Here is a 26,727-nt window from a genome sequence, read left to right as displayed (position 1 = left end):
ATAGTTTAATTATAACTTTCTACGCGACATATTCAAAATCACAACATTAAAGTATATTTTGAATATTTGACATAACTTTAATGTAATACCATAAAATTTAAAAACTTCTTTATTTTCTTTAACAAGTCAAAATAGGTCATTAGAGGGAGTACTATAAATTTTAATTAAACAACTAAAATTAAAGAAAAAACGAAAATAAATAAATAAAAAGGGAAATATAAGAAAAGGAAAAGAAAGAAAAAACAAGGGAAGCAACCAATTTGGTTCAATTTCTACGTTTCCTAGCTCTAAAAATCCAATTAATAAACCCCAAACCCTTCCTCCTCCGATTTGTAACAAAATGTCGGAAATGGATATAGACTTGGAGGGTCCAACCAAAATTCCAACCAGGCAATCCCGTTTTGCTCCCAAAAACTCTAAACTAAAACAACCCCAACCCAAAACTGAAACACTAACCCAAATTCCAAAATCTGATTCCACTACAAAGGAAGAATTGACTCATCATTTACCCGAAAACGGGGCGAAAACGGGTACTAGCAGCGCTAGTACCTGTTTTGATCAAGAAGAAGAAGAACAAGTAACTGACAGTGGTCATGATGAAATTGTTCGTGAAATTGATGTTTGTTTTAATCCTTCTTTTGATCCAACCACTCAGGTAGATTGTTTGTTGATTATTATTTGTTGAGAAATCTGCAATTTTGCAATATAAGTCTGCGTACGGTAGACCCTTGTGTCCGGCCCTTATAGCAGGAGCTTTAGTGTACTGTGCTGCCCTTTTTTTACTGAAACAGTTGTTTATTTGTTGAGAATTTTTCAATTTTACAATATAAGGCTTCTTACAATAGATCCTTGCGGGAGCTTTAATGTACTGTGCTGCCTTTTTTTTTACTGAAACAGTTGTTTATTCATTGAGAAATTTGCAATTTTACTATATAAGGCTGCTTATAGTAGACCCTTGTGGTCCGGTGTTGCATTTATAGAGCTTTAGTGTAGTGCTGCCCTTTTTTTACTGAAGCGGTTGTTTATTTGTTGAGAAATTTGCAATTTGCAAGGTAATGCTACGTACAATAGACCCTTGTGGTCCGGCACTTATGGTGGGAGCTTTAGCACTTTGTTTGGATGGTTGTTACATAATGTTTCGTATTGTATTATACTCTATTGTGTTGTATTGTATCGTATCGTATCGTACTGTATTGTTTTAATGAAATACTATGTTTGGATAGATAATCGTTTCCGTCGTTCTATAATCTTACACATCAATAATTTGATGGATAAACCTACTAGAAAAGTAGGATATGGAGTGGTTCTACTATAGATAGGTAAGATAAAGAATAAATAGGATTATCAATTAAATTGTAATAAGTAAAAGTAAAATGAGTAAAAAATATAAGGTAATGATGCGATACCACCAAATCGGTGGTTACATAAAATTACCTGGTAGAGGAAGAACAAGTAATTAATAGTGATCAAGATGAAATTGTTCATGAAATTGATGTTTGTTTTAACCCTTCCTTTGATCCTACCACTTAGTTTCATTTTTGTCGATTACGAAAACAGTTGATTATTTGATGAGGAATTTGCAATTTGCAAGGTAAGGCTGTGTATAATAGACCTGTGTGGTCTGACCCTTACTTGGACCCGCACATAGCAGGAGCTAGGGGTCGTTCGGTCGGGTTTATTAAAATAGTGCCGAATATGGTGAATTAGTAATGTTGGTATTAGTTATGCTTGCATTTAGCTACTCTGAGATTTTTCTTATGCAGGATTTGGTTTGATGTATTAAAAAAAAACATACATTGCATAATTTCCTAAATATGGCTGTTTATTTGTTGAGAAATTTGCAATTTGCCATGACCTTAAGATAGGAAAGTGTGGCGAATGTGAATTTTGGGTAGAAGGTTAAGAGGTTATAGTGTGTTCAAGTTAGTAGGTAGTGTTGTTGTTGTCCTTATTAGTAGTTGTAGTGATGTGCTTGTAGTTTTTTGTTCTTAGATTCTTGTTGGTATATGTTGTTTTGGGTAGATCGCTTGTAGTATTGTTTTGTGGTAGAATATTGCTTAGTAACTTTGTTGTGTACCCCTTTTACATTTTTTCCCCGGACTGTATTTTGTCTTGAGCCGAGGGTCTATTGGAAACAACCTCTCTACCTTACCTCTGAGGTAGTGGTATGACTGCGTACACTCTACCCTCCTTAGACCCAAATTGGGTATGTTGTTTCCAGGTAAGGGCGTACAATAGGCCCTTCTGGTTAGACCCTTATAGTGGGAGTTTTAGTGCATCGGACTGTTTATTTTCAAAGAAGGTTTTTTATTTATTTGAGGAATTTGCATTTTTTTTTCTATTTGTTAATTATAATTTTCTTTTCTTTGTCAGCTGTACGTGTTTCAATATCCATTGAGGACCGTATGGCGTCCGTATGAAATGGAGGAAAAGTGCCAAGAGGTGAGTTACGTTTTCGTTTGGTGAACAAATTGGTATCAGTAGTATCAAAGATCAAATTGAAAATGCGATACGAAAGACTAAATTCAGGTTTCTTTTTCTGTATATTTGAAGGTGAGGTTGAGACCTAAGACTGGAGAAATGGAGGTTGATTTGGCCATAGATTTTGATTCTGATAATTTTGACAGAGACTCAGTCCATGCAGGAATGATGAAAAAGCAGGTTCATCTGATTTATACTCTAAATTTGAAGTTGATATATATGGAAGCATGAATTTTAAAATATTTTCTCTTCTTAAACTGCAACAGAGACAAAAAAGAAACTAGGTAATTTCTTTCCATATGTGTAAGCCTCAGGGGGTGGAGTTATGTCTTACGTGGTATGTTTGTTGGTAGCTAGTGGGAGATAGCAGGTACTTGATGTAATAGTTCAGGAGTTTATGAAAAAGCTACAGAACACGCGCGTGCGCACACACGTATATGTATACATATTCTCTCCTTTTCCCTAGTGTCCGAGCATAAAATTATTAGAGATAGGCTTAGTGCTGCTAGCAGTTGGCTGCTAAGCTCAGTTTTCTTCTTTTAAAAACTGTAAAATCCACCTTGTGCTGCCGTGGCATTCAGCTTTTCATCAAAATATGTTTGTGTGTGTAGGCATTAGCTAACTGGATATGCTACTCATCCACCTTTAGTCATCTATCCTGTGTGAATCATTTTGGAGATTTCTGAATGAGGGATTTATGGAGAGAGTGGTCGCAACAATATATTGTAATAGTATAGGTAGTTTATAAATAGTGTTACAAGCTATTAGGTCTCTGTTTGTTCTAAGGAGTCACGAGGGGTTAGTAGAGTATCCAAAATGACAGAGGAGGAGCAAGAAGGTGACAATGGAAGTTTACTTGAGAAGAAGAGATTTATAGCAATCCTTCGAGATGGCTCAGATGGTTTGGCTTGGGACTTCCATAACTAAAGTCTTAAAGTTCAAAACTCCTTTCCTGTGACAGTAGGGGAATTAGCCTTCTGGGTTGAGCTTGCCGCAGATGGCTTGCCTAGTGTAGTTTAGCTTTCCTGCATAGTTTGCGAGCTCTTGCACATTGTGAGCTATTGTACAGGAGCGTGGTTTTCCTAGTGCTCACCTAAAGGGTAGCAGCTGCGGATTCCTTTGTCATTAAAAAAAAGAAGAGAGTTAGAGCATTTGGGAATGTAATTTCACTTGAAAAATCTAGGATTAGAGACAGAAGCAGATAACCTCCTCAATTAGATTTACAGCTGTGAAATTTCTGAAGGTAGTGAGGGAATGGTATGGAGGAAGTAGGAATGAAATGTTCATCAGATAAGTCTTACTAAATATGTTTGTTGGACAGTGATACAAGACTTATTTTATGGGGAAAGACAAAAGAAAAGAGAATGCTTCTTTACATAGTGCACAACTTTCTGTTCTTATATCAAATAACTCTTAAGGAGGGGGATGACTATTGATCATTTGCTGTTGCATGTGCAAGAACTGTGGGACATTGATAGGCTGGCTAGGGGATCAACTATGAACTAACTAAAATTTCCCAACACAAATGTCTGCTCTTACATTGGCGAGTTTGTTTAGGGATCATGGAGTTCCATCTGTACTGTATATAATGTTTCTGGAGGTATTTCCTAAAAGGTGGCAGCGGCCTTGTCCAGTTTTAAAGTGATCAACATCAACTGTGGGGGTTCATTTTGGATGTTGGACCATTGTGCAATTTTGAATGACTTAGAAAAAGAGGACCAGGAGAACTTTTGAAAAAGTTGCGAAGCACTTGTAGAGGATTAGCAGCTCATTGTTCAAGTTGTATTTCTTGTCTAAAGAAGATATTCCTTTTTGTTCTAATAGCCTAATAGGTTGAATTGTTTTTTTATTTATTTTTGGAATATTAATGTTGTAACCAGAGTGTAGATTCTTTCGAGATCATCTTGGTACAACATTCATCAAATGATTCTCAGCAGTCTCTACACTTGTTGAAGTTCTTGCCATCCTTCATTTCTATTAATTATTATTTATTGAAGAGGATATGGAGGTCGAGGATTAGGGTAGAAGATTGGTAGGTAGTCGACCATTGTCTGGTTTCCTTGTCAGTAGTATTATAATTACTTCCACGAATTCAAAACCCTAGTAGCTCCTCTCAAAAATCCCTTTATAGAATCATTCTTCAAGGTTGGAAGCGTTTTTTGGCAAGTCAATGCTGATAGCCAAAAGCGCGCTTGTGCTGGGGCAAAATAACCGATGTTGCTGTCTGTCACGATTCAAACACTGTAGGCCATGACTGAAACCTAGGAGAACCTAAGAAATCAACTTCATATTCACTGATAATACTTTTCTCTCTCCTACTTTCTAGGACTGTAGAAGTCTCACTCCGGCGTCGATCTCCGACAATCTAACCTTTTTTTTTTTTTTAGGCCAATCAATATTCACTCACTGTGATTATTGCTTCAATCCCTTTTATTATTGTTTCAAGTCAATGGTGGAAAATCAAATTTATTTCAACACGGGTTTTAAGTCTTTCGACATTACAAGATGGAACTCCGGCAATACAACTTGGTTGGACTGGGTTGAGAGAAGCAGAAATAGAATGCGTAGAATAACACTGAGTAGGAAGACAATGGAGTGGATCTGTCGTATCCTCAAAGAAGCATCAAACGACAACAGGAATCTGGTAAGAAGATGGAGGACTAAGGCCTAAGTAGTTGAGTTTTATGGCACCAGAAAGTACAACGAACGCGGAAGATACATGAGTTTTTTGTCCCTTAAAGGTGGGGTTAGAGAAGTTATTATTGTCCTAGAGTTGGCAATAAATTCAGGATGGAGGGACATAGCTCTCAAGATTGAAAACATCATAAACGCTAACCGTCAATGTATGGTCAACCAACCTCTAGAACAAACTATCTCATATGCCAACGCTGTTGAGAGCAGTAAATGGCAACATCAAGATCAAATTGAAAGCTCTGACAACCCTAAGGGGCCTCTGGGGAGAAGCATTACTGGAATTTTTAGAGGAGGTGAGTCACATTAGCCGATGTGAGAAGGTGGGCCTCCTCCACCTGGAAGAAAGCTTTTGGTGTCAACATATATGAGATGGCAGGGCATACCTTCCTCTTCGAATTTCCAAACAAGCACATGGCTGAGCAAATAGTCCAAGGAGAATGGATTTGGAGAAAAAAAGACAATTTGTCTTTGCAGAAGTTCACTCTGTTAAGGAGATTGGCAACCATGGACTCCATAATAGATAGTAGAGCTTTGACTGAGGAAGAGGCTGTTGAGAAGGCAAAAACGATTATGGAATTTGAAACCCTGCTCAAGAATGAAGAATTAGCTTAGAGACAGAGATCAAGAATGTTGTGGTTGAAGGAAGGTGACAACACCACCAAATTCTTCCATATCACAGCTAATGCCCACAAAAGAAGTAACTACATTGACCATTTAGAAGTACAAGTACAGGGAGAAATAGTGAAGGACCCAGAAAGTGTTAAGGAGGAAATTATACAGTTCTACAAAAAACTGTATATAGAAACAAACAGAGAGAGACCTGCAGGAAACATGATAGACTGCCCCACAATTTCGGAAACATAGAGAGACCAGTTACAAGCAAATTTTCAGGAACAGGAAGTTCTCAGTTGTTTGAAGAAGTGTTTTGTGAACAAGGCTCCTGGTCCTGATGGATACACTATGGGATTTTTCATAAAATGTTGGGATGTCTTAAAACATGATATTATGGAAGCCTTCCCCCCCAATTTCTATGAAAATGAAATGTTTGAAAAGAGCTTCAATGCCATATACATTGCTTTAATCCCAAAGAAGAAAGGGGCTAAGGAACTTAAAGACTTCAGACCAATTAGCCTGATAGGTAGTTTCTATGAGCTACTGTCTAAAGTCGTTACTGAGAGGTTAAAAGGGGTGATGGAAAAATTGGTAGGGTCACAACAATTGGCCTTCATTCATGGAAGACAAATCATGGATACGGTCTTGATTGCAAATGAAGCAGCTGTCCCAAAAGAAGCCTGGAATCTTATGTAAACTGGACATTGAGAAGGCTTTTGACCATGTGAATTGGGATTTCTTGCTCAACACTCCTAGAGGAATAATGAGATTTGGGGTAAAATGGATAATTCTCTGTATTGATTAATGGTACTCCTGAAGGCTTCTTTGCATCCCAAAGGGGAATAAGACAGGGGGATCCTTTTTCTCCATTCTTATTCATCCTAGCCATGGAGGGGTTGAACAACATGATTAGGACTGCAAAATGTAATGGTTGGATCTCAGGATTTGAGGTGGCTAAAAATAATAGAGGTAGTCTAGAGGTGACACACCTCCAATATGCTAATGATACCTTGATTTTGTGCGAGGCCGAGGAAGAACAAATAAAATACCTAAGAGTGATCCTTGTACTCTTTGAAGGAATTTCAGGCTTGCATATCAACTGGGGAAAGAGTCATGTATATCCCATTAACCCAGTTCCAAACATTGATCTCTTAGCCTCAATTCTGGTATGGGAAGTGGGAACTCTTCCTTCTATCTACTTAGGAATGCCTTTGGGGGCTAAGTCAAAATCTAAAGAGATATAGGATACGGTCATAGAAAAATGCGAAAAGAAGCTGTCAAGGTGGAAAGCTCAATATCTGTCTTTGGGGGGCAGACTCACCTTGATAAATGCAATACTAGATGCCTTACCGACTTATATTCTCACCCTCTTTCCAATTTCAGCTAGTGTTGTACAAAGGCTTGACAAGATCAGAAGATCTTCTGGCAAGGAAACAAGACTAGGAAGGGTTATCACCCAGTCAACTGGAAGATATTAATGTCCAACAAAAAGCAGGGAGGACTAGGGATAAAAAACTTGAAGAACCAAAGTAAAGCTCTAAAAATGAAGTGGTTATGGAGATATGCTCATGAAACTAGTTCCCTATGGAAAAATGTGATCAAGCTAAAGTATGGTGAAATGGGTGGCTGGGTTACAAAAGAAGTTAACATTCCATGTGGTGTTACTGTTTGGAGATCCATCAGAAATTGGTGGCATATTCTACTCAATCACACTACCATCACAGTCAATGATGGTAGGAGGACTTCCTTCTGGAAAGACAAGTGGCTTGGAAACCTAGCAACAGAGTTCTCAGATTTGTTTAATATAGCTCAGCACCAGGAGAAGACAGTGGAAGATATGTGGTCTCTCCAAGGTTGGAACCTAGTTTTCAAAAGAAACTTAAATGACATGGAAATCCCAAGAGTGGGGGAACTTCTTAAAACCCTTGATTGCTCCCAAGGGCCAAAAGCTGGTATTGATAGACTGTGGTGGAGGGGACACAGTGAAGGGTCCTACAAGGTGAACTCAGGATACAAGCTACTAAATTTGGCAGGAGCTCAGAATAACATCTGGCCATGGAAACAAATCTGGAAAGCTACAATACCCTTGAAAGTGGCATGCTTCTCATGGTTGCTAGCTAAAGAGTTTGTGCTGACACATGAGAATTTAAGGAAGAGGAACATCATCTTAGTTACTCATTGTTGTCTCTGTGGAGAGGTAGTAGAAACAGTGGGATATTTGTTCTTGCACTGCAGAATTACTGTCCAACTATGGAAGAATTTTATCAATCTCAGAGGCATACAATGGACAATGCCTAGCAAAATTGTTGACACTCTTCACAGTTGGGAGGAAGCAAGGATTGGAGCCAAAAACAGGAGCATCTGGTGGAGCATTCCAGCAGGTATATGGTGGTGGACTGTTTGGAAGGAAAGGAATGCCAGAAGCTTTGAAGATAAAAGTAGGACAGTACAGAGGATATGACTGTATTTTGCTTTTGTGTTTTTGGAATACAAAGAAATCTCCTATAGTTGCTGATGATATCCTATATGTTCTAGAGGCATGTTAGGAACAGGAGTTCCTTTGTTTTCTTACTAACTTCTTACTGCTTGTGAAGGGTTTTTGCACTACCTACGTGCTGGTTCATAATACAAATGTTACTTTCTAAAAAAAAATAAAAAAAAATTATTATTTATTGGATTTCGACGTTATTTGTTTCTGTGCATCTTTTGACCTTCAATTTTGGTCTCTTTATATTTTTTGCTTTTCATGTTAACGAAACGGCTCGACTTCGACTAATATCTGAACTTCTTTATTATGTGTCTTTCTGTTGCTCCACCTTAAATTCCATCTGTGTTGGGCATACTCCTTGCTCGTTGTGGACGGGAAATACAGAAAGATGCAGACCCACGTGGAATGTAGGGGGTCTACCGGACCCGTTAAACTAATTTTATTTATATATATAAAAGAAAAATATAGGTGTATATACCTTAAGAATTGTGTATATATTTGACTATGCACTCTGATAGACAAAAGCGAATTGGAGGCATTGGCTGAATTTGCTCTTAAGTGCTGCTTTATGATTGATGGCCCTGGTTCGATTCCTATATCTAGCATATCCTTGTATTATATACTTGCTTTTAATTACTAAAGTGGGGCCATGACAAAGTTAGAATCTTATATTAGGAGTCTTAAGTGTTCAATTTTGTTTCATCAACCCTCAATTTTCTTAACTAAAGAGCCATGCAAATTTGCAAAACAAGTATCTAGATCAAGAGTTGATCCTACACCCTTTACAAAGGAACTGAGGCGCTGGACCACCGGAACACGAAAACACTTTGTCAAGTTTTATCATTTTTGCTTAATACATCCTGTTCTTTGCATATTATTTGTATATACTGTATATATTTAGTTAAATTTTCCAATCAAGTGATGTCATGTTCAACATGCATCCGCCCTTACTTATTTGCTTATTTATTTACCTGCTGCGCTGCAACAATAGAAAGAACATTCTCATCCGTGGAGCATATCAAAAATGAATTGCATACTAATATTAGTGAGGCATTTTAAAATGATTGTTTGGTTTGTTACATTGAGAAAAATGTATTTGTATACACTTACCTTATCAAAAAAAAGAAGAAAAATGTGTACTTGTAAATATAAGAAATGATAGTACTATTAAGCGGAATATGAAAGCGTAAATTCGACTATGGATGGATGATTATACTTTTGTTATATTACTACTAGGGTTAGTAGGTAGTACTTAGTAGAGTGTTGTCTCGCTTAGCCTTCCATACTAGTAGTCGCATCCTTCGATTTCTGTTACTTTGTGGTGTTTCTTGTACTTGAGTTATTGTATTATTTTGTCGTAATTACTATTCAAAATGATTTGTCACGCTTTCTATAGTATTTTTCCATGACTTATTCACTTCCGTTATTTCTTTCTCCATGCTACTTTGAACTGTTTTTCGTTAAGCCGAGGATCTATGTGAAACTACCTGACTATGAGACTGTGGTGGGATATATTCTACTGGTTTGGTATTTCTTGGGCGATGCCTTGAACTGTGAAGAAAATGTTGTCTTGTTGGAAAGCTGGAAGAAGCAGGAGAAAGTGCAGGGCTTGGAATGTTGTTCCTTTAGCTTTGATGTTGATTGTTTGGAGAGAGAGAAATAGGTGGGCTTTTGAAGGGGTAGAATTGACTTTTGGCCAGTTGAGGAGTAGCCTCCGGCCCCTTATTTATTTTGGTGCACCCATGTAGTGCTGGGTTGTATAGAGGATTGGGGGTCTTTTGTAGAGGACCATGTCGTGTTGTAGGTTCTTTACTTTTTGGTATACTTCTTGTATATGACCAACTTTGGCCTTGTGATTAATGAAATGTTTACCTGATCAAAAAAAAAAAAAAACTACCTCTGTACCTCCAAGGTAGGTGTAATACACTCTACCCTCCCCAGAATCCACTTTGTGGGGGTTACATTGGGTATGTTGTTGTTGTTATCGTCGTCGTTGTCGTCGTTGTCGTCGTTGAGGGTATATCAGAAACAACCTCTCTACCTCAAAGGCATAAGGTCGCTTCCATCCTGCCCTTCCAGACCCGACTTGTGGGATTACACCGGGTATGCTGCTGTTGTTGTACAGTTGCACATCAAACTTTGTAACTAGTTAAATGGCATGAAGATGTTAAAAATAGTGGTGCCCACCATCTTCAAATCCTGCATCTGCCGCTGTATGCATATATATTTTCCAGCTTTCTGTTTGTAACTCTTGCTGTTAGGTGTAGTTGTATTTTGTGAACTTTGACATTTAGATTCTGGAGATATTCTTCACTTGGTATTTGTTCTGTAGCAGGAATTTCAGTTCTAAGCAGAATATTCACTTCTGATCCTTTAGATCCTCGAGCCTAATCTCGTCTTTCGAATGTTGCTTCCGATTTAGTGGGTGAAGACGCTGAAGGAGTGTTTTAGCCAGAATCTGATTGTTTCTCATTTTCCAGACTCTTTCTACGTCATGGATGCCATTACCAACTTGCGCCTCTGGATATGCTGTTGGGGTCCTCATTGGTGATAAGGTAGACAATTTGTTGTTGATGGCTTAAATGCATCTTTAGCTCCTAGCCTCATGGAGTTTTGATTGACTAGTAGTTAGTCTTCTGCAGGTTTTATATGTGCTTATGCATGTTCAGCTGTAGCCCTTTTCTTCTTCAGAAACTAATTAGGTTTATAACAATGTCAAGTAGCTACTCTCTCAACTTCAGGTGTAATCAAGGCAATTTTATCAGTTTCAAGTTGAAGAAAATTATTCGCTGTCAAATCTGACTCTACCATTATCTAGCTGTTGGGAACTGCTATAATAGTATAATGTGTCTGGGCTCTGGCTTTTGTATTCACCATAAGTTCTGCCACTTAGTATTAAAAAGTTGTCAAGTTATTCTAGTTATACTCTTTTGTTTCTTGTATACATTCGGTGTGGGAAACTTCAACTAAAATTTCTGGGTTTGCTGATGGCGATTTGGAGCTCATTTCTGCAGTCAAAAGAAAAATTGAAAGCTTATTAATGTTCTCCATAGTCACACTCTTGCTTCCTGTTTTATGCAGTTACACCTCAATCCTGTTCATGCAGTTGTACAGCTCCGACCATCAAACCAGCATCTTAAGGAAATTGAGTTGAAGAAGAACATTACCACTAACAATGATGAAAAAAGGGTTGAAAATGAAGACGTCAAAGATAAAAAATCTGTGGGACCATCAAAGAAGCAGGTTCATTTCATGATTTGCTCTTTGATGCGAGCTCCTAAGCTCAACGTATATGGACCTTGTATGTGGCCCTTTTCATGTGATATTATGGTAGAAATCAGTGGCTAGCATTTAAAATATCAAGTCAAGGACTTTTCGTTTCCTGCTTTACTAGGTTTGCCGCACTTTTGGATGAATAATAACGGGAATGCCTAAAGATTGGTCTTCTGTAGTTAAGCACTGCTATTTTCAAGACATCTTTTTTCTTGTGTGGTAAATTTCATGCTCAAACTGTCCTATCCAGCAGCTCAATACCTGTCTTTCCATTTTGCCTCACTTGGTGACTCGAGTCAACCCCAACTTTATTGTTGGAGGTGGAGGATCTTTTGCAACTAGGCTAATCCCTCCTCTGATGCTGTTCAAGCTTTTCGTATAAGTGCTTGTTGAAGTATTGAGTTATTTGCTGTTATTTTTCTTTTTGGTTTAGTAATTTTATTTCTGAAATTCAGTTATTTAGTTGAGATAGAATAGGATTTTATTATTATCCTAGTTGAAGATAGAATAGGATTTTATTAGTTTCCTAGTTAGAAATAGAATAGGAGTCTTTTGTCTATTTATATTCTCACATCAATAAACACACAGTATATTTTTTACCCTCAAACAACTCTTTTCTTGTTTCTTCTTCTCTGTATTCTGTAGAACAATAGTGCTTTACCTTTTCTTTGATTTATTCTTTAAACACATACCTTTTGTGCAGAGCAAACCACCTGGGATAGAAAAGGATATTGTAGAGGTATGAACACCTGTGAACATGTACTGACAAAATTTCTACTTTTCAGTATTAGCTAATAACTCTCCATATTGTTCTAGCTTGAATGCTGCTGATTTTTCATCTACTATGGTTTGGATTGACTTATCTGGTGCAAGTGTTTTCTATTTATGTTTGCTCAAGAGCAGTTTCTCCACGCAGTTGCAAATATCATTCTAAACAGTTTCATTAATGCTTGTGAAGTTATTAATATCTATTTTATTTCCTGTTTTAGGATTGGTTACATCTAAAATACCATGGGGCTAGGAGTGACATTTCAGCCAGATATCTGCAGAAAATGGCCATGGAGGAAGGCTCTCCAGTACCATTTTCAATGAGCCCGTATGTGCTAATATGGTTGATTTTTCTTTTTTAGATGAAGTAATATGGTTGATTTTTCTTCGCTTGAGCGATGCAGTTTTTTGCGTACTACTGCTGTTCAGGACAACTAAAAGAAGCATTTTTTTGTGCCTCAGAGCATACATCTACTCTCATTTTTATTCTAATAACTGTTTTCTTTTCTTATTCGATATGCAGGGTTGATTATCTGAATACCTTTTGTCCTGGAAGACCAGCTGAGACTGACAGATTAAAAAATCTTCGAACAAGGTATTGCAGCCACTCTAGTTGGTCGTTCACATCGTTTGTTTTGACATTGAAAGGTTTAGAGGTGCTGCTAAACAAAATTTTTATGGGGAAACAACAAAAACCTGGAGGTTTTGCCCCTAATTACAAGGGACCAACTAAGTTTCAATAATTACAAGATATGTCGAAGGAATTGCTTGAGTCGCGTGCATCTGAGTCATGGCGTATATCTGAGATACACAGGCCAAGTCGCGTTTATCTTTGCCTAAGATACACACACAGGTGTGTTAAGATACACAATGCTATAAAACAGGCCAAGTCGCGTGTATCTGAGATACACAGGCCCAAGATACATGCGTGTTTTCCCACGGCTGTGGTGTTTCATAATTAATTTAAAGTTATGTGGGCTTTTGTAAATAGTCCCCTTATGTTTGACTATTTATGTTATTTTCCCAATTTTTATTTGCATCTATGATCGTATAGCTGTCTTCTTCTTTGTTGTGGGGTGTGATAGTCTTTATTATTTCACTATTGCTCGACCATTTCACTACTTGCGAATTATCTGTTCTTTTTTTTCATGGAAATTGCAAATGTATTCCTGCTTTCTTTTTATATATTTATTTATTTATTTGTTTATTCACTTTTTGCTTTCTGCACAATGTTGAGTAGAAGGTTGTGATGATCTTTGATTACCTTTTCATAATCTAGTTGTTTAATTAGCAATTGACTTGTCTTTGGTTGATGGACTGCTAATTTTCTACAATTTCAGATATAAGATTCACATAGTAATTTAAGCCTAGTCGCAACATCAATGAGTGTAATTCTCATAGACTAAATTTATAGGTCAAGACGGAAGCTTAAACATTTTAGTGAGCTGGGGAAAAATCTCTCTAATTAAAGAGGGCGCAGGAGTGCTCTGGCTTAGACTTGGTGGGTGGGTGGGTAGGAGAACTTCACTAACAGAATCAAATTCAACAAAATACCATGAAGGAGATTTCTAAGAATTCAGCATTGGCAGGTTTAACTCATCTTTGTCCTTGCGTGAAGTTCGAGCAAGCAATATTTGGGGGGAAATAAGGATAGAATTGGAAACACATGAAAAAGGTGGAAGCTATTAATCCCTCAAACTCTAAGGTCTAGCTAATCTTTGGTAAATATTGTGCCATGGATATACTAGTAGCAAGTCTATTCCTTTCCCACCGACTGCTCTATATGTTATGTTAAGTGCATTGGAGTTCCCTCTAAGGGGCACTTTATAAACAGTCTAGACTAATATCTCTCGGTACTCGGTGTCGAAAAGTAAAAAGAAAAAAATCTTCGATTTTCTCAGGGGCGGAGCCAAGATTTGAAGCATATGGGTTAAGGATTCTAGTTTGAAGTTATTGGGTTCTAAATTACGATGTTTTCAATGACGCACTTAATCTCTGAAGCGAGGCACAAAACGTGTTCAGCACTTCCCTTCGCTTAATGCGCGCTTCAGTGTCGTCATCAAGATTCTAAGGCATACTTTCCTTTGCCTATGAGAGTTTTCCGAAGTGGAAATGTTGAGCAATTTTTATTTTTATTGTTTTTTTTTTCAATTTCCTTGTTCATATATTTGTCAGTCATGCTTATTAGTCTTGGGCTTTGCGCCTTTTTTCATTAAAGTCCGCACTTTATTTGCTCTTAAAGCACCAACGCACCTTAGAGAGTTTTTTCTGTTTTGCTTTCACTAACACTGCTAAGTTAATAATATATACTTACTCAAACTTTAAAATAAATACAAGTTTGGACCATAGCTACTGTGTTTGACCGAACTTGTGACCGAAACTCTAGCTTCTCCCATGGGTCTACTGGGGTTATGAAGGTGTAGATACTTACTCCATGAAATGGTTGGATAAGAAGGAAAAAGAGATCACACAGACGCTTTGCAAGGCAAAATTAAAGCGTGCATATTACCCAAGAAAAGTGAACTAGTCAATAGAACTTTTAAAAGTTACATGTAGATATTGTAAAAGATAAATTAACAATAAACACTGACAACTATGTGGATTAAACAAACAGAGGTCCCGACTTTGAGTTTTACCGCCACTATTAACAAAAGGAATTCTCACGTGCTTGACCATGAAAATGAATCAGGCCCGCACGTGAACGGTGCCTTTAAGACATGTTTGAATAAATAAAAATGTGCTCTCTAAAATAGCTTAAACTTGTACATGAGATGTTCCCTTACACCAACATACATTCTATTTTTTACGCTGGAAGCATTGTTGTCACGACCCGAGCTGGGGCCCTGGCCGCGACGGGCATCCTGAACTATCAAGGCCCGAGATACCCCTGTAACGGTCCAACCCACTGGTGATATTGTCCGCTTTGGGTCTAGACCCGCACAACTTTAAAATGCGTCACTAGGGAGTAAGACTTGCTTACTATAACCCAACATCCCTCCTGTGTTTTGTCGATGTGGGACTCCTTATCCTAAGTTGGGGTGTTACATACACCCCCTTATGGACTCAGCGTCCTCGCTCAGGTTTGCCCCACCGAATGGGATTTTCCTAGACTCAGGATTGAGGTTTGCCCCGCCTTACCAGGATTTGCCTAAACTCGGTTTGAACTCTGGCCTACATCGACAGGGCTGACACAGCAGCGGCTCTGATACCATTTTTTGTCACGACCTAGAATAGGATCATGACTGGCGCTAAGGAGGTTAGGACTCCAAAGCAAGCCTCATTAGAATTCTACAAAAAATCGGGCAGAGTTTTCCCTGTTTTTGGGTCTAACAAGAAAATTCCGTGTCTCAAACCACAGCTCAATAACCCAACATCACACAAACACATCAACCCTAACACAATACACCAAAATCATCAACAATTTACTAACACCACCAAATAATATTACGAAATCCATCTCCAAAACATGAGAGGAAGTCCAATACTCCATAAGTCCAAAATAATGGAAGAATATTCAAAACTCTAAGGACATGACTGTAGAGCAACTCTAAGTGTTTTCAAGAAAAAAAAGCATAGCAAATAAATAAACTACAGCCCACGCAAACAATTGCAGGGCTCGCCCGGAATATGCCACTTCAATCCTCTAGCTAACAAAATTCTCACCGTCACCTGCGTTCTCTATAAAAACAATAGTGCGTTCTCTATAAAAACAATAGCGAGGAGTGAGACGTTAGCTCAGTGAGTAATAATACTTAACCACAACCGTTTTAATAGGAACAAGTCATAAAAAATCATGAAATAAATGCTCTTTCAGAAAATAGTAACAGTAAACTGTATCATTTGTTTCATGTAAGCAAAGTAAATCAATAGTTCAGTAATAAACTCAATAAGCATCATATCATATCAAATATTACATATTTGGGAGGTTTTCAAGAATGAATCATATAATCAGTGTGGCATTCTACATCAAGAATAGCCAATAACAGTGGGCCCCTCTTAAAGGAGTCAAAAATCATATCAGTAGGTCCCCACTCGAGGGAGATCAGTAACAGTATGCTAGTTCTACCTTCCCACTAGTGAGGGCTGTAACAATAATCAGTAAATACAAGGTGCACCAGGTCTAACAATCTCACCGTTAGCTACGGGATTCAAGTCAAGGTCTACTCCCATTTATACTTTCTTTATAAACAATAGATATTTATATGAAAGCATTTTCCAGAATAGCACATATCATTAAAAGTTCATATCAAATCATATTACATGTAAACTTGATAAAAACACATGTCAAAAATACTTATTTCTCATATAAGTGAAGAACTTTTATAACATCAGTGATCATATCTCCAGTAATGGTAAGTATGTCTTGCGAACATATCAAATACCCAATTTCAGTATCATATCAAGTAAAAGACTTTTCTTACATGCAATTTCAAAGCATTCAGTAATTCTTGTTTCATCAAAATCGTGTATAAAAAATGCAAGTTAAGAAACACAAATCATGGGAAGGTTACTACTCACAGTACACGTGTTTGAATTTCAAACTTGTCGCCTCGAACGATTCGTATCACTTTCTTGAATCAAATCTATAATCACATCATATCAATCTCATGTTAATTTTCTTATTTAGGCTAACTTCATGATAAAATTAGACAACCCATTCCTTAAGGTTTCATGGGAACTTTCAATTCATCAAACTTTGTATCCAAAACAACACCTTACTATCCATAATTCTTGTATTTAGCAATTAAATTTCAATACCCAAACTAAATTACCTAGACTAAAAATTACGATAAAGATGTGGGAACGAATTTACCTTAAGCCCAAAAGAAAATCTCAATCGAACCCTTAAGTCTTTTTTTTTCACTGAACGAATAACTTTGATCTTTTTTTCTTGCTTTTGCGCGAGGTTAGGAAGAATTACTATCTGCCTTAGGTAATTGATGCCCTTCTTTCCAGTGATGGCTAAGGCTAATGCCTTTTATTTTTATTAGTTAAATGGGCCTTAAGCCCACACTACCTTTTGCCTCTTTTTCCTTTTCTTTTTAATATGAGCTTTAACCCATTTTCTCATTCCTTTAGGTTGAACACTAATTTATGATGCCTTGTCGAAATGTAATACCCCAAATCATAAATTAGTGATTAATTATAGTTGAAATGAAAAAAATAAAGGAATGAGAAAATGGGCTAAAGCCTATATTAAAAAGAAAAGGGAAAAAGGTAGTGTGGCCTTTTAAAGCCCATTTAATTAATAATAATAAAAGGCATTAGCCTTAGCCATCACTGGAAAGAAGAGCATCAATTACCTAAGGCCGATAGTAATTCTACCTAACTTCACGCAAAAAAAGATCAAAGTTGTTCGTTCAGTGAAAAAAAAACTTAAGGGTTCGATCGAGATTTTCTTTTGGGCTTAAGGTAAATTCGTTCCCACATCTTTATCGTAATTTTTAGTCTAGGGAATTTATTTTGAGTATTGAAATTTAATTGCTAAAGAGAAGAATTATGGACAGTAAGGTATTGTTTTGGATACAAAGTTCGATGAATTGAAAGTTTTCATGAAACCTTGAGTATTAGGTTGTCTAATTTTATCATGAAGTTAGCCTAAATAAGAAAATTAACATGCGATCGATATGATGTGATTATAGATTTGATTCAAGAAAGTGATACGAATCGTTCGAGGCGACAAGTTTGATATTCCAACACGTGTACTGTGAGTAGTAACCTTTCCGTGATTTGTGTTTCTTAACTTGCATTTTTATACGCGATTTTGATGAAACAAGAATTACTGAATGCTTTGAAATTGCACGTGGGATAAGTATTTTACTTGATATGATACTGAAACTGGGTATTTGAGATATTCGCAAGACATATTTACCATTACTTGAGCTATGATCACTGATGTTATGAAAGTTCTTCACTTATATGAGAAATAAGTATTTTTGGCATGTGTTTTTATGAAGTTTACATGTAATATGATTTGATATGAACTTTTAATGATATGTGCTATTCTGGAAAATGCTTTCATATAAATATCTATTATTTACAAAGAAAGTATAAATGGGAGTTGACCTTGATTTGAATCCCGTAGCTAACGGCGGGATCGTTAGACCTTATTATTATAGCCCTTGCTAGTGGGAAGGTAGAACTAACATTATGTTACTGATCTCCCTCGAGTAGGACCTACTGATGTCTGATATGGTTTTTGACTCCTGTTTGAGGGGTCCATTGTTATTGGCTATTCTTGATGTAGAATGCCACACTGATAACATGATTCATTCTTGGAAACCTCCCCAATATGTAATATTTGATATGATATGATGCTTATTGAGTTTATTACTGAACTATTGATTCACTTTATTTACATGAAACAAATAATACCGTTTATTGTTACTGTTTTCTGAAAGAGCATTTATTTCATGATGTTTTATGACTTGTCCCCATTAAAACGATTGTGGTTAAGTGTTATTACTCACTGAGCTAGCGTCTTACTCCTCGCTATTATTTTTACATAGAACGCAGGTGACAGTGAGGATTTTGTTAGCTAGAGAATTCGAGTGGCATATTCCGGGTGAGCCCTGCAATTGTTTGCGGGCTACAGTTTATTGATTCGTTATGCTCTTTTTTCTTGAAAACTCTTAGAGTTGCTCTATAGTCATGTCTTTAGAGTATTGAGTATTCTTTCATTATTTTGGACTTCCTCTCATGTTTTGGAGATGGATTTCGTATTATTATTTGGTGGTGCTGGTGAATTGTTGATGATTTTGGTGTATTGTGTTGGGGTTGATGTGTTTGTGTGATGTTGGGTTATTGTGCTATGGTTTGAGACAAGGAATTTTCTTGTTAGGCCCCAAAACAGGGGAAACTCTGCCCGATTTTCTGTAAAATTCTGATGAAGCTTGCTTTGGAGTCCTAACCTCCTTAGCACCGGTCATGATCCTATTCTGGGTTGTGACAATTGTTGTCCCCACTTTTCCAGAAAATGTGTTCAGAGTTGATTTTGGTGTTTGGGTGGGGTAGGTGGAGTAGGTCAAAGGATTAAAACTCTGTTTCTCTCTTGGTTTGCCATTATAGTAAATATGAGCAGTACCAAATGCAAGGATACATTATAATTTATTTTTCCAGGAGCCTAGTCTGCCAAAAAGTGGTTTTTGTACTTGATGTTTTAGCGATGAAATAAAGAAAGAAAACATGGTCTTTGCTTCTTTTCAGTTTAGGAATAATTGGCAGATCTACAAAATTCTTTGGAGCAATTTTATGTGATAATCTTCTTTTCTTTTCTTCTTTTTCATCAAACCTTGAGGCCAAGGAGTAAGAGTGGACTGTTGTTCCAGAATTTGCAGTTGGATACATTTTCATCACGCTACTTAGCCAGGCTTGCGCCTCACTACTCATCATATCCTTAATAGTCATCAGTTGCTAAAGTTGATACTGTGGAATTCATATTATTGGCAGGTGTTACTAATATTAGTTGTGGGTGTGCTGATATAGTTTGACATAAATATGCAGCCTCTGACTTGAACTGCTTCTGTTTTTGATTCTTTTATGGTCTTTCTCTAGCCAAAAATTTGTTGTCTCTTCTTTTAAATATCCAAGACATGTGGATAGATAGCATTTCTTGATATGCCATGTTTCTCAACTATCTTAATTAACATTCTTTCCCAGTCAATATATGCTCCTAACTTGTAAATTGTCAATAAATTGTCAATTTGATGGCTTTCAGGTTGTCTCAGTTACCTCTTGAAGAACGTGTTAGAACTTGGCTTCTTGAGGTTTGTACCCGCTATTTGAGTTATGCGCTGCATGTATTCTTATGCCTTTAACAATGTTCATTTACATGGTCCCATGGACCTTATAACTCATAAAGGCGGCACATTTCTAAATCTGAGTTCATTTCACAACAGGGCCCTCCAATTCATCGTTTTGATGCTCTAAAGCACCTAGCGCCAGATAACCCTGTTGATGAGTTGTTGAGAGTCCTCCAAATGTACGCACAATTAGTTCAAGGATTGTGGGTTCCAAAAAGTTCATTAGTCTATGGAACGAATAGTGGAGTTGGAGTTTTAGCGAGGAATTTTGTTCTTTATGAGTTTACCAAGAGTATATTTATTAAGAAGTCAGCTTTTGGCAGATGGCCTGAATTCCTTAAAGCTGCGACACCAGCACTAAAATCATTAGCCGTTGAGAGGCCTGACATGAATGATTGGAAGCTCAAAGAGCATCCTGACAAGAATTTTGAAAACCTTTATGGCGATGTTGTGAAAGAGCAGCAAGCTACTTGGGAGTGCTTGGGGAAACAGATCAATGATGTTTTGCCTGGAAGAGGAAACAGGTCTACCATGAAGAATCCTTTTAGCCCAAATGCCAATATTCCTGCATTGCCAAGTGGTGATAAACCCACTTCTACCTCAGTTTTGAGAACATCTATGTCAGAAGAAATTCGAGAAGCTTTACCAAGGGCACTTCAAAGTGTTTTTAAAACTTATAAGGTTTGCAGGTGAGATCTCTGAAAACGACTTACGAAATTTCTGCCTTTGTTGTTTAGTATCTAGTGAATACTGATTTTGTGTATTAATCTTAGTCACACAAATTGTTGGAGCCTGAGAATAAGTAGGTGTAGGCCATAGATTTTAAATATTTTTCACTTTATTTGGAAATTATTAAGTATGGAATTGGTTATACTTTTTTCAAAGGAGAGTGAAAGAGCACTTTATTTGAAATTTATGAAGATGGAGTTGGTAATAGGTTGGGAGCACTTTCCCAAATTGTGAATAAATCACATGGCCAAACGGGTTCTTGCAGAAACCTAGGGCAAAGAGGTGGTTTATTGACCTTGGTTTTATTGCTCTAAAATTGACAATCATGTTGGGCTTTTTCTTTTTTTGAAGGGAGAGCCTTGGAGTAACTGGTAAAGTTGCTGCCATGTGATCAGGAGGTCACGGGTTCAAGCTTTGGAAACAGCCTCTGGCAGAAATGCAAGGTAAGGCTGCGTACAATACACCCTTGTGGTGGGGCCTTTCCCCGGACACCGCGTATAGCGGTAGCTTTAGTGCACCGGGCTGCCCCCTTTTCTTTGTTGTGCTTTTTTAAATTGCTTTTGCTTGCTCCAACTGCTGCCACCCGTTGTCGGCCTAGGGGTGTGCATATTAAACTGAAAAAGCAAACCAGATTTTAATTTGGAATGTTTTTTTTTGGTTTGGTTTCAGATTAAGAATTTATTTATTTTGGTTCGGTTTTGGATTTAGAACAATAAAAATCTAAACGCAGAAAAAAGCGAATATATATTTTTTAATATATATATATATAACAATAACAATAATAGTTTTTAGATTTAGAATTAGAGTTTGAGTTTACCACTTTGACCCCATTTAGTTATTGCGTTTTTTATTGTAGTATTACTGTATTTATGTATTAGCCTAATCTCGTCTCACCAATAAGTAATAACATCACCTTTTTATGTCAATTGATATTATCCTTTGTATATTGTGGTTTTTAGATCTCCCCTGTTAGTCATTTGCCTCTTTACACAATTCTTCCTGATTTCACCCTTCCTCTATTTAGTTTTTCATCCTAAGTATGAACAGTTGTCTAAAAAGATGAGATGTCTAGTTATAGGACATTCTTGTTTGCTTCCGAATATTTTAATACCTTTGGGCAATGGTATAGATTGCCCCTCAAAATCCTGTCTATTTGAGGTGAGAGTATTTAGGTCTACATTGTCCATCACAAGATTTATGCTGTGTCTTTCTAGTATGTTATATATCTACTTTACTTCTCTAGAATGGGAATGGATCATAACATAGAATATATTATGTTGCTTTTTTCCTGTAAGCTCACTTGTCTGCGATTTAGAAGGAGCAGTGCTTTTGTTCTTCAAGAGAAATGTGCACGACTTTCTCTATTAGCATGATTTCCTCCATCTAAATTTGTGACCGGTAACAGATTGAGAATCCGCTGTTTACTTTTTGCCAGTTTCCAACAAATCCGCCAACGTCTGCGAGAACTGGGAGTTTTTAAGTCATATCCTCTAAAGGGAACCCCAAGGAGAGCTGATCTTTTCGATCCACCTCCGGAGGATATACAGGCAGTGATTAATCAGATCGCTGTAAACATCCATGGTGTCTATGTTTTGAAGTCATCGCCAGATAATCCACAATATGATGCATTGAGGTTGGTACTATTACTATTATAACTAAAACTACTTGATGAAAACCTACTAAAACTACTTGATGAAAACCTAGTCCGACGACTAATACATAATTTTGGTTCTCAGGAAAGTTGTAATTGATCTTTTTATGGCTGAAGGGCCTAGTGCTAAGCTAAAGAAGCCATCTGTAGATGAAGCTGCCAAGTCGCAACTGAAAAGGGATATTACCGATGTTGAATTTCTAAAGGTGAGTAGTTCTTTTCTTGTTATGAGGATTAAGGAATATCTTCTTTTGGCATTATTATCAGAGTTGATCAATGTTGTGATTTCAATTAATCATTAATGAAACACACCTACTTCGCATTACTTAAATACTTGTAAGTAATTTGCAACGATTTTTGTCTAAAACTCATGCGTTGCTTCTGTCTAATTCCTGATGGATAAAAGAAAAGACTTACTTGGATGCTAAATATTTTTATATGCTTGTGTAGGTTATGAAGGAGCTATGCCATTTAGAAAAGGGAGAAAATTCAGCATGGGTTTTGAGAAGTGGAGACGGCAAGCCAGAATAGTCTGCTATCTTTAATTCAAGTTGTACAGGTCACGGAAGGTAAGTACATGATGTTTGTCGCGGAAATTCTCAATAATTAGCAGTAAGTTAGCTTTGCTTGAGGTTTCCCTTTACTCTTAAGAAGCACAATTGTTTAGTTTTAGGGTTATACAGTGTCTCAAGTATATGGTTGAGCTGTTAGTAGGAATCACTTTGCGTAAATTTAGGAGATAACTATTTGTCTGAAGATATTGAACAGATCTTCCAATTAATCACACTTTTTTGTTCAAGAATTCCATGTTGGTACTACTTTTATGATGGCCTGCTGCATTTATACATTGATCCCCCCTATTTTTCTGTTAAATGTTTAGAATGATTAGATATTTAATTTGCTGCTTGTGAGTTTTTGACATGGTCAAAACTGGCCATCAAGTAGTTATATATCATGACGCATATAAATGTTGCTTCGTGATCCGGGTGTCAAATATGGCACATTATAGTCATTGCTCAAAGCATTTTTTAACAGCATTGAATTAATGATATTTAAAGGGTGATATTTTAAAATTAGACCCGTTACGTATTTTTTTTTAATCCTCTGTGCAAAGTCAATAGTGGACCATTATTGTTGGGGAGTAACTCATTTTAAAATGAGCTATACCTTTTTATTTACTTGAAATTTATAACTTTGACTAAATTGATCCCGTCATCCACAGATGCTTTTAGTTTGTAAGCAGAATTGGTGCAGTGGGTTTAATGCCAAATACAGTTGCATTAAATCTCTATTCACTAAGTTAATCATCTTGAATACCAGTTGATCAAAAATGAAATTAGAACTTAATAAGAGTTGAGCAGGTTGGGCTATGACTTATTATCTGGCCCATTTATTAGTTCTAAAATTTCTCTCGAACCAAGTAATCTTTTGGTCGTTAAATGGCTTGCTCATTTATTAATCAGTGGTCATATTTATTTTATTCATTATTTTTGTTCGTAGGAATTTCAGTAACACTTTGGAATATTAAACCAATTTGGAACATCTAGGAATATTTTTTGTTCTTTAGTTTGGTTAATTTGACTTTGACATACCTTTTTATATCATTGTACATTTTTAGTTCTATGTTTTTCTATCACTTTCTATTAATTCAGTTACTATAAGGTATATTTAAATTCTAAAAAAAAGAAGAAGAAATTGAATAGTGAAAAAGGGAAGAAAATAACGTAAACCTAAACACAAACTAAACCTTATAACCCTAGTATACAGCATTGCCGCAAAAGAGGACCTTTATATATATTGTTTATACTAGGGGTGACAATTTCAACCCATATTTATGAAAAGAGTCTATTTAACTCATATTTATTGAATTTGATCACTCATATTTCAAATGGGTAAATGTGGACTTCAACTCATTTTAAAAGCTCATACAAATATGGATAAAATGAGTAAAATATGGGTATCTATTTAAACATAGAGATCACCCACCTATGCTTTAAATTTTATTTTTTTTCTTCTCTTCTAGTTTCTTCTTTTTCATTATTGTTTTTTCTTTCCTTTTTCCTTTAATTTACTTTTTTTCTTTTGCATTTTGTTTTTTCATTTTTTACTCATTTCTTATAATTTTTTTTTTTTCTTTCTCATCTTTTCATCAATTTTTTTTATTTCATTTTCTTCTTTCTCATTCTTATTTCATTCGTATTCGCTTGAGACCTACATGAGTTAATAAATATAAATTTCTAATTATCCCATTTAGCCTATACAATGCATAACATCTCTTATCAATTAAATATAATCTATATATAGTCTCTCCCTTTTATTATTATTTTTTTCTATCTTTTATTTCTCTTATTTTTCTTTTTAATTTACTGTTTTATTCTTTCTTTTTTTCTTTAATTTATTTTATTATTATTTTTATTTTTTTCAATTTATTTTTTACTCGTTTCTTACACTTTTTTTCTTTCTTATTTTTCATTAATTTTTTTCTTTTACAATTTTGTTTATTTTTTCTTCGCATTCTTGTTTTTTTTATTTCCATTTCCACTTTTTTCATTCTTGGTTCGTCATTTTTGTCATTTTTCTTCTTTTTTTATATTCTTTTTCTCATCTTTTTTTTTTGTCGTTGCATTTTATATTTTATATATTTTTTTTACTTTAAATTTATTTGTATCATACTATATATTTCAATTAAATTTATTATTTGTATTTGTATTGTTCAATTTATATCAATAAAATATAATTTGTATCAATATATATAAAATATATATGATAGTGCGAACTATAAAATACAAATATGAGCTTGAAGTCTAAAAAACAAATATAATATACAATTGTATTAAGTAAGTTTGGTCCATCTTTATTCCATTTCATCTATAGCTGAGGATCCACATAACTTTTGATTTATGGGAAAGTCCAGCTTCAAATCCGACTTCTAACTCCCTCATCTTAGAGTTCTCGTTAGAGTAGAAGTAAGGCACGAAGCGAGGAGCTCAAGGTAAGGCAAGACAGGAAGTACGTAGAAACCTTGATTTTTGTACTTCTTGCGACTGCTAAAGGTATTTGGTTTGACGAATGTAATTCCAAGATCTTTCCGGATACTATCTCTGTATTTGTTCATTAGGTGGAGTCCACTTGAGTATACTTACAAAAATTATAAATGTTAGACGAATATAAACCAATATGCGCTTATGGTATTTTCGTTATCATAAAAATAAAAAAAACAATAAAGAAAAAAAGAAGAAAGAGAGGTAGAAGTCAGAGATAGAAGATAGAGAAAAATCGTAAAGAAAAAATTGGAGAAAAAAATACAAAAAAAAATCAGAAAGAAAAAAATAATGAAAAAAAAAAATGATGATGAATACAAAATGTTCTGAATGATTATGATATCTCAGTCATCATTCATAATTTGTACTCGACTTAATCATGTTCTTCGAAAATAAAAAAATATAAAATATAAAATAAAACCAAAAAAGAAAAAAAAAGAAGGAAGTAAAAAAAAAAAATAAAAAAAAAGAAAAAAAAAAAGAAAAAAAAAGAAAACTAGAGGCTATATATAGAATAGAGAGAGAAAAAACTAAAAAGAAAAAAACTTTAAAAAAAAAAGAAACGGGAAAAAAGTTTGATATGATATAGACGTTTTAAGTTTTTGATTTTAGAAGATAAAGTGGGTTGAAACCATTTTTATCCAATCCATATTTGACCAAATCCATATTTATATAGGCGGATTGCAATCTAAATCATTTTTGCTCGATCCATATTTAACCCATCCAAATCTAATCCAATCCTCCCATTTGCCACCCCTAGTTTATACTAACAATATCTCTATATATTTTTTCTCACATTCAAAGGTCGAAATATTACCTTCTGCCACAACTCTTGGAGGTTTTTGCTATGACACCCAAAAAGAGAAACAAGATTGTTTCTACTACTGGGAATTCACATAATTCCGATGAAATTCTGTTTGATATTCTTACAAGGGTTCCATTAGTCAAGTCTCTGTTGCGATTTAGGTGCGTCTCTAAATCGTTTTGCTCCCTTATATCTCAACCTTCATTCATTGAAGCACATCATCAAAAAGGTTATCTACTTGCTAATTTCCCAGACTTGTACACTTGTGAAACCTTCATTAGTAACAACTTAGACAAGGAGTAAAAAAACTACCAATTAGATTTTTCCTTATTTGAATACTTGAATGAGCCATGTTTTGTTAAACTTCGTTATCTTGAATCTCT

At 35.8% G+C, this 26,727-nt stretch overlaps 1 protein-coding gene across 1 annotated transcript; it reads left to right on the top strand.

Annotated features, from left to right (window-relative positions):
* The first annotated feature begins 229 nt into the window (after positions 1 to 229).
* LOC107867874 (DNA-directed RNA polymerase III subunit RPC5) lies at positions 230 to 23,300 on the top strand. The gene is made up of 13 exons (XM_016714341.2): positions 230 to 655; positions 2,374 to 2,442; positions 2,554 to 2,661; positions 10,756 to 10,830; positions 11,357 to 11,518; positions 12,252 to 12,287; positions 12,538 to 12,644; positions 12,840 to 12,911; positions 20,034 to 20,082; positions 20,215 to 20,807; positions 22,283 to 22,480; positions 22,584 to 22,704; positions 22,949 to 23,300. The coding sequence occupies exons 1-13, from the start codon at positions 341 to 343 to the stop codon at positions 23,027 to 23,029; spliced, it is 1,986 nt and encodes a 661-aa protein (XP_016569827.1). The 5' UTR covers positions 230 to 340; the 3' UTR covers positions 23,030 to 23,300.
* Positions 23,301 to 26,727: the final 3,427 nt, after the last annotated feature.

The sequence above is a fragment of the Capsicum annuum genome, chromosome 1, assembly GCF_002878395.1.
Source record: "Capsicum annuum cultivar UCD-10X-F1 chromosome 1, UCD10Xv1.1, whole genome shotgun sequence".
NCBI lineage: Eukaryota > Viridiplantae > Streptophyta > Magnoliopsida > Solanales > Solanaceae > Capsicum > Capsicum annuum.
This window is presented reverse-complemented; position numbering and strand designations above follow the sequence as displayed.

Excerpts from the sequence above, each read along its gene's own strand:
- LOC107867874 (XM_016714341.2), top strand. The coding sequence starts at position 341 with ATGTCGGAAATGGATATAGACTTGGAGGGTCCAACCAAAATTCCAACC. Across the intron at positions 20,808-22,282 it reads AAAACTTATAAGGTTTGCAG|TTTCCAACAAATCCGCCAAC; the intron begins GTGAGATCTCTG and ends ACTTTTTGCCAG. Across the intron at positions 22,705-22,948 it reads CCGATGTTGAATTTCTAAAG|GTTATGAAGGAGCTATGCCA; the intron begins GTGAGTAGTTCT and ends ATGCTTGTGTAG.